At 30.3% G+C, this 9548-nt stretch overlaps 1 protein-coding gene across 1 annotated transcript; it reads left to right on the plus strand.

The window, feature by feature from the left end:
- Positions 1 to 5057: 5057 nt before the first annotated feature.
- Positions 5058 to 5957, plus strand: LOC131067256 (uncharacterized). The gene has a single exon (XM_058002213.1). It carries the CDS (start codon positions 5136 to 5138, stop codon positions 5955 to 5957), a length of 822 nt encoding a protein of 273 aa, XP_057858196.1. The 5' UTR covers positions 5058 to 5135.
- Positions 5958 to 9548: the final 3591 nt, after the last annotated feature.

The raw sequence follows: 9548 nt of genomic DNA on the forward strand, positions 1-9548 counted from the left end.
GTAATTTAATACATATAAGTGACAATGAGAAAATATCACAAATGAGTTAAAATATATTCATTGGTAAAAAATAACATTAGATAGAAACATATTTTTATAATTGACAAACAAAAAACAGTACTTAATTTCATTAGAAATGTAAAAATATTTTATATTCCAAAAACAAAAAAATACATTTTTCACTCTTACACTTCAATAATAATTTTTTTAACTTACATACCAATCAATTTATTAATATCTATTATTTAAAATTATTTTAAAAAATCTTAATAATAATAAAATATTTAAAAATTTGAAAATATATGAAATAAAACATAAATATATGCAAATAAGATTGCCATAATATTATGCTTTCATTGAAAAAAAACTAAAAAAAATTAACAAATACAAATACATAGCAATCTCAGGAGTAAAAAAAGGGGAAAATGCCACAGAAATCTGAAAATAACTTGGAAATACTAAAAAAATCTATCAAAATACGAGGAAATTATATAAATCACCAAAAAAAATGATTTTATTTAATTTTATTGGTTAGAAAACATTTTGCACTGATTTTTGAAGGAAATTTGGTTAAAAGATCAGTTGTGATTTATTATGATTTGTCGATTATTGAATTTATGGCTTTCAATATTAGTGGATAAGAAATATTTTGTTTATCATAGACAATTAAACATCATTTTAGTTACCAAAATTTTCTGGATATTAAATTTGCAAATATATTATTCAATACTATCAATTATAGACCATCATATCTCAAATTGTTGTGACGTGCTAATCTAAACTTTAAGAGGCTTGATCTGTTTCTTTTTTGTCTACATGTGCATAAGAGTTTGATAATGACATGACATTTGAATGTGATGTAGTAGACTTGGTGGGCTTAGGTGTGCTTGTGAGGAGATCTTTAATGCTATGTACTATGGTAGGAAATGCTATGCATATTGTAATATAACATTTAAATTTTAAATTTTATTGTGTTAAATAGACATTTTTTATTGGAATGAATGTGTGAAGGCATACATGCAAGTAGTTGATGTTGTAAATATGTAAGTGGTTCTTGAGCACAAGTTAATCAACATCACATTGAATATGTGTGTTGATGTGTTAGAGAAAATATAGCTTCATGATTGGATATGCTTGAAGGTGACAATTAAGAATGAGAAGGAAATATCAAGTGTCCATCATGTGTGCATGTAGCATCGTGAATTGTAACTGGTTCAATTTACACCTCATGTTTGTGCTTCTACTTCAGCTTTCCCTATCTCCATCCCCTCTCTAATTTACCAACATGAGTACATTTGGTGGTTCTAGCTGCCCATTATTCCATTTGGTCACACATTTTGTTGAACCAAACTATTAAGTGGATCATGAAATAAAATGGCTTCAAAGGATGGGTGTGAATTCACTAGCATTATTTGTTTTTAGATCAACACATTTGTCTTTACTTTTATGCTATCCCTAATTTTCACTTTCAAAGGAATAGGTCATATTGAGTCCTTTCTTTTTTCACTTTCTTCTATTTTCTCTCATTTGGGGAGGAATTTTGTTCTAATGGTTTTTCTCCTTTTCTTCACTTATGAGAGATTGAATTTGCAAACCTAACATGGCCTATTAAAGAAATTCCCATATTTGTGTCTTTTGTATTAATTTATCAATGTCCTTAAGTTGCACTTAAAGAGGCTATTGGTATCAACAAGGAACAATATCTAACTAGTTTCTAATTAGGCCCTATTTATGCATGCTCACATTTTAAGTTTACTTAGGGCTCTAGGAGTAATTTTGGAAACATGTGTGATCTTATCCCCTAATTGTCTCATTTCATAAGATTAAGACATCTTCCATCATCCTAGTTAGTCGTATCTCTCAACCTTTCCTATATAAGAAAAGTCACATATGTACTTTTTCTATTGCATAGACGTTTTCATTTAGCATATTTGATCTAATATATTATACATATGTTAGTGGAAAAATTATGCTCTTTCTTTTCTCTTTTGTAGAAGGATATTTTAGTTTTATAGGTGATCTTGGGAGCTTGAGTCCTTGAATGACTAACAATTATAACCCTCATGTTTATTTTTTTCTATATTATACTTATATCTTGACATGCCTTAATTCAATTGTTTTAACTCTTCCATCTACATTCAAAATTAACACCATTCTCAAATTACATGCATTATGCTTATCCCATTGATCAATTTTATTCAACATTGAAACCGGCATATATATGATCAGCTTCTAGACACACTCATCCTAATTCATTTATTGCAAATGGACCTAATACAAAAGCTATTATGTGACATTCTATTCTTGCATTATACCTCTCCTTTGTGAAATCATAGATAGGTAATATCCTATAGGGATTTCAAGCCATTATCTTTCTGCTCCTTTTGATTAATTTTTATCATACAAGTTTTATCTTTTTTTGAGGGTTGCTCCCTCTTTTTGTTTTAGGGTTCTTATAACTTGTACATGTGTACTTCATATGACCTATCTTTGAGGAACACGTCTCTTCTTCTTTCCTAAGATGCAGTAAGGGAGACGTGCTATTGTAATTACATATTTCATTTTATATTTAAATTTAATGAGTAATGTCAAATGACTTATTACTCGCAAACATTTAAAATATCTATATAAAATAAATTTAAATTCTAAGAATTTTTAAGAAAATGTGTTATATTTCATTTTTCTTTATAATTCTTCATAAAATTTAATACTAAGCATTAAAATTAAACTAATCAATCTACTCATTGAATCATGTTTATTTTTTTCTATATTATACTTATATCTTGACATGCCTTAATTCAATTGTTTGAACTCTTCCATCTACATTCAAAATTAACACCATTCTCAAATTACATTCATTATGCTTATCCCATTGATCAATTTTAGTCAACATTGAAACTGACATATATACGATCAGCTTCTAGACACACTCATCCTAATTCATTTATTGCAAATGGACCTAATAGAAAAGTTATTATGTGACATTCTATTCTTGCATTATACCTCTCCTTTGTGAAGTCATAGATAGGTAATATCCTATAGGGGTTTCAAGCCATTATGTTTCTGCTCCTTTTGATTAATTTTTATCATACAAGTTTTATCTTTTTTTGAGGGTTGCGCCCTCTTTTAGTTTTAGGGTTCTTATAACTTGTACATGTGTACTTCATATGACCTATCTTTGAGGAACACATCTCTTCTTCTTTCCTAAGATGCAGTAAGGGAGAGGTGCTAGTGTAATTACATATTTCATTTTATATTTAAATTTAATGAGTAATGTCAAATGACTTATTACTCGGACACATTTAAAATATCTATATAAAATAAATTTAAATTCTAAGATTTTTTAAGAAAATGTAATATATTTCATTTTTATTTATAATTCTTCATAATATTTAATACTAAGCATTAACATTATACTAATCAATCTACTCATTGAATTTTTTAACTCTTTTTTTCCTATAGCTTTCAAATATATATTTAACAAAAGAGAACCTTTTAAGCCTTTTACTGAAAATAGATTTTATGTCTATTGTGGGATGCATATTCTCAACATGTACACCCAACATTGCTTTTATATGACTTTGAGAGAGAGTGGTAGTTAGATGTCACTCTTGGTTGTAATTTGTTGTAGATCAAGTAGGATAGTGATGGATGTAGGTACTGACAAGTCCATATCAACATGGATTTATAGGTAATGAAATGTATTGATCAAGGGAATTGGCCCACATTGTGTAGCCAAAGGAGTGAATATTTTCACCAATAAATATTTGTTCAAAGGATTCTACCCTAAAATAGCAATTATTTTAACTCATTTTTGGATCCTAGACCTTCTCAACAAATTTTATTGAACTAACAACTTGTCTTTCTTAATTATTTTGTCCAAGGACACAACTTTGGCTTGATCAGCAAAAAGCATGGGTTGTGGTACTTGTAGTGCATGCATCACCCTTATATTGTAGGGAGTAGATTTAACAAAAGAAATTTGAGGAAAAGAAATCATGAGTAGGCTTAAAACATGATTTTTATTATGTCATAGGGGCGGGCTCTAAAGATATAATAAGTTGTTTTTTCAATCTCTTCTTGGTGTTCCATCTTTTATAATTACTCAAACTTTTATCTTTCTTTGGTCCCACAATCTCTAAATTGAGGTAGTTTTCATATAAATTTTTTTCTACTATAACAACAAAAAGTTAATTCAGTATTGCCAAAAAAATTTCTTCAAATAACTTTACAATTATATTCAATACGCAAAATTATTATATAGACAATAATTTTATTCGTTTTAACTAAAACAAAAACTAATAATATATTAACATTTATTTTTTAAGAATTAATCAACAAGTTCAAATTTCGTGACGCTTATTTTGTATGGAACGGTGGAAATGCACTCCAAGATCCTAATGTAATTATATTGAGTTCCATTTTACGCGTTTTCTTAATTATAGTGCATGTAAAAGAGCTTTCAATCTTTAGAAAAAGAAAAAAGAAAAAAATCAAATCTTATTTCATATTAATAGTGATATAGGCTCATTTATAGTTTGAAGGAGCAGTTAAGAGTTAACACTACGACTGTTAAAAATAGATTTTTGGATGTAAAAGTTGGTAAGGAAGAGATTTTTGGATGTAAAAGTTCTCATGAAGATAGATCGGATAATGAAGGAAGATATGGATATGGAGAACCTGGCGAAGATATCAATGGACATGAAGACGAAAGAAAGCTTGAAAATGGATCTGACGAAGATATGAATGTGCATGAAGATAGATCAGATGATGAAGTAAGATATGGATATATAGAACCTCCTGAAGATATGAATGGACATGAAGAAGAAAGAAATCTTGAAGATGGAATTGATGAAAATATGAAAGTGCATGCAGAAGAAAGATATTATGAAGATGGATCTGATGAAAGTAGATATGGACATGGAGGACCCGAGGAAGTTATGAACAACCATGAAGAAGAACATCATGAAGATGGATCTTATCAAAGAAGATATGGATATAGAAGATATAGGTATGGAGGGCCTTATGAAGATAGAAATTGGTATGCAGAAGCTGCTACTTTTGAGCAGATCTATCAATGTTATCCACCCATTTATACTGACAAACCAGAGCTTGAAAAAGCCAACAAAATTATAATGCCTCCTTCTGCTCTTTCTCGTCTGATATCTCAAGAAATAGAGTATCCAATGCTTTTCCAGCTTCAGAATACCATCACAGGTTGCATCTCACACTGTGGAGTACTTGAATTCGTGGCTGAGGAGGGTATCATTTATATGCCACTTTGGATGATGGAAAATATGCTTCTACAACCAGGAGATATAGTCAAATTGAAGCATACCACTCTTCCAAAGGGAACGAGTTTGAAATTGCAGCCCCACACAAAGAATTTATTAGACATATCCAACCCAAAAGCTTTCTTGGAGGTTTCTCTGAGGAACTTCTCTTGTTTGACCACAGGGGATACCATTAAGTTAGATTATAACAACACCATATATTGTATAAATATAGTGGAAACAAAACCTGAATCTGCCATAAGTGTGTTTGACGCAGACGTTGCTCCTCCTCTTGATTACAAAGAACCTGAAAGGCTGCCATTAAATCCTGCTAATATCTGCACTACTGCAACTAGTGCAAGATCAACAAGAGAAACTACTACATCTACAGAGCATGAAGAAAAATCTCAATGCAGATTTACTGGTTTCACTGGAGTTGGAAGGCGTCTGAATGGAAAACCTGTATCACCCAAAAGTCCGAAAGTTAAATCAGCAAGGTCAAGATCCCCTTCAAGAGCTCCAATACGTAAACCAGGTAAGCTTGTATTTGGTGACAAGACCTATCAAACCCATGCAGTTGCTATGGAATCTGGAAAGGTCGCGGCACAGAAAAGTGAAAAGGAAAGTGAAGAAGCTGAAAAGTTCAAACCTTTTACTGGCAAAAAGTATTCTTTAAAAGATTGATCTTTTTATCGATTCTTTCTTGTTCTGGATCTGTGTTCTTACAATGCAAACATTGTTTTATTTGAAGGGGAGAATGATCGATTGAAATATAAAATTATTATTACTATTTTTCCTTTTCAATGGTATTATTATTACGAGAATTTAATGTTCTATAAGCCACCATGTGTTTACCAAAAGGAAGCTGAAGATATTGTTTTGGAAGCTGAAGATATTGTCTACACATTTCCTAAAATAAAAATGAATTGATACAAACCGGAAGCAATAAAACTATTGTAAAATTTATGACAGTGGTACCAGCGATTACAAAATAGATGTTATAAATAGTAAGAATATTTAACAAATGCTTAATAATGGTTAGTTGTTGTCTTGTAATTTTACAATTTTTAGGATAACTGCAAGTGATTGATCATTTGTTATTGAAATGAGAATTTAATAATGATTGACTTTTTAATTATTGATGATCAAGTGATTTTTAGTAGAACGCTTTTGTAGATTGATTATTTACTATTGTAAATGCAAATTATAATATTATCTTATTATCTATGTTAAGCATTATTATTGGATCTGCAATATGTTAATTGCATTAGATTCTTGCACATGATTTAATAGTTAAAGTTCTATCTATAGTAGAATTTAGATACTATTGGATTGCTTAAGAAGATTTAATAGTTAAACTTCTATTTATAGTAGAATTTAGATACTATTGGATTGCATAAGTAGTATAGAGAAAAAGAAGTGTGTTAAATTTGTACAATGAAAAGTGTATAAACAATTTGACATTATAACCAAATAATCAGTATGCCAACATAATATACAGTATTATCATTTTCAAATTTTATTGAATTGAAAATACAATACAATTGAATTATTTACTATTATATAAAATTTAATCATTTCACAATATAATAATGAATCTTTTACTTGACATTCAAATATAAATATAATAACTACATTAAAAATAATTTTACATATTACATGAATTATCTATAAGAAACATAATATTATTGTTAGGATTCCCACAAATATTGAGAGGGGGGGGGGGGGGGGGTGAATCAGTATCTAACTAGTAATAAGATTTTCTTAACTTAAAACATGTAGAGAAAATTAGAATTGTGTACCGGTAAACGGAAAGTAATGCAATAAACAAAGATAACAACAACCACATGAAAAACACACCATAACACAATATTTTAATGAGGAAACCCGGTGTGGGAAAAACCTTGGTGGGATTTGTGACCCACAATATTCACTTACTGGCCAATAAGAGAATATTACTGCTACAAGAGAGGCCTGCACATGCAGGAAGACCAAGTGCCTAGAGCTCACCGCTCAATTACAAAATGGGAAGTCTCACTGACTTACAAAATGGATTATATAAATCCAATGTCTTGTACTGCTTCAAAATAACATCTACTATGCCAAATCTAGTACCGGTTTATAGCTCTGCTTCATACATAAACCCTTAACCTATAATTTGCATAATAGGTCTGCCTTATTTTGCCTATATATTCCTCCTTCTATTACATATTTGTTCTACAATGATCTCTTATATATATGAGTCATTTTACAACTTGCCAAGTCGGCTTACAATGATTTTACAATAATAAACAAAATATATTAACAACAAAATTCTTGTCAGCTTCTGTGCCGGTATGCTTCCTTTCACTGCCGGTGCTGGTGGTCTGTGTGTCAGTGTAGAATCTAACTTTGCTAGTGCCAATGGATTGCCTTGCCGGTGTCATAGGATTGTAAGGTTCCATCAATGACAAAACCTTCAATCACCTACAATGTCTCATTGGAGTGTGTATTTCCAACAATCTCCTCCTTTGGCATTGATGGCAACACTCATGAGAAAAATCCAGAAGTGTATCCAAGAATTGAAGTCCAAAAATTGTTACCAAAAATGTGTGCTCCCCCTGAGCAGATGATCCCTAAGTTATTGGATTTTTCTCATACCACTACTCCCCCTTTGGCATCAATGACAAAGGTTGTCAAAGTGTCAATAGAGTGTAGTTTCCTATCTCAAACTTGTAACCAATTGGTTACAATTTGAAAAAGCTCTACCAAAACCAGATTCAAGTTCTCAATGAACTTTTTACTGTCTCTAATTGCAGCCTCTATCCTCTAAAATGTACCGGTGAGGTGTTGCATTTTCTCTGTCGATGTTTTCTGTCGTTGTACCAATGCATCAAATATTCCTTTCCTCAAGGATGCTAGGTAGTCCAGTTTTGGACTTAGTCTTAATTTCAGATCCTTGGCCTTACTTTTTATTCTCTCCTTTTCTCTTTCTAGCTTTAGTAATTCTTCCTCAAAACCTGTTATCTTTTGCTCAAAAACTGATAATGAATCAGATGAATAAATAAAATTGTCAGCTAGTTGATTTATTTCCTCTTGTATCTTGCTGATCTTCTTGTCTATATCAACTGTCAAAAAGTTAGTCTTACAAGTATCTTTGTACAAAGTTTTGAATTCCTTTAATGTGCTACATAATTCCAGTAGAAGTGTGTCAAACTGCCTTGTACACTTCTTTATTTGTTCCTCAAAGAATTTCTGTTTTTCCTTTTCTAACCTCTCTTTGAATGCATCCTCCTTTATTTGTTCAACTGTCACTGTGTTGTTAGTAATATACTTAGACAAAGTGTCAAGTTGACTCAAAGAATCCTTATTATCCACATTACATTTTGGAGCTATCATCTTCAAAATTGGAATTGTGTCATCTATAGTCTTATATGCCTGTGAACTACAATATGTTATTTTCTTTATAGAGTCTAAAAGAACTTCAGTTACATTTGTTGTCCTGAATCCTACAGTTGAAGTGCCAACAATTATAAGAATTATTTTTTTATGTCCAAGGGGTTGAGCTTACTTGGTTAAAACACTTGGTTCTCACTGCGGAGACCCAAGTTCAATTCCCAATAATGAATTCTAAATTGTGACTGTTGTGCTTCCATTATGGAAGGTCTAGGGTCAATCTAATCAAACATAAGAATAATAATAATTCAAATTAGTGTGGCTTCGGCCTTCCATTTAATTTAATTATAAATTCTAAACAATCAAAATCTTTTTTTTTTGTTATTCTACTATTTAAAATTTAATTATGTTGACTAATTTATTATCTAATTAAAAAAGATGTGTCTATTTTAGCTAAATCAATATGTACCAATGATAATCATCAAACATTTCCTACAATCAAATTAATAATATGAAAAAATAAATTTAACAAGAAAAACCTAAACAATCAAATATAACTTTTTTATTTACTATACTATTTAAGATTTGATTTCCTTTGAAACAACATATACCAATGAGGTAAAAAAAAATATCGTTAGCAACAATCCACAAAACATTAAAATCAAAGAAGTAAAACTTCATCTAGGAATAAAAGTAAGAAAAGCGTTTTGGTTTTTGTGTATAAGATCATGACAAGACATTCTATAATTTAATACCATTGTAGAATATTTCTTAAGTGTAATTGAATACATATAATGTTATAAATACTCCTTCAAGAATCCTCAACACTCTGATGATGATTAGCATTCATATTTGCAGAAACAAGCCCATCCCCTTGAGCACCAATGGCAATCTACACCA

The sequence above is a fragment of the Cryptomeria japonica genome, chromosome 7 (assembly GCF_030272615.1).
Source record: "Cryptomeria japonica chromosome 7, Sugi_1.0, whole genome shotgun sequence".
Lineage (NCBI taxonomy): Eukaryota > Viridiplantae > Streptophyta > Pinopsida > Cupressales > Cupressaceae > Cryptomeria > Cryptomeria japonica.

What these genes read in the sequence shown, in the direction of transcription:
- LOC131067256 (XM_058002213.1), top strand. Translation starts at nt 5,136, where the DNA reads ATGCCTCCTTCTGCTCTTTCTCGTCTGATATCTCAAGAAATAGAGTAT.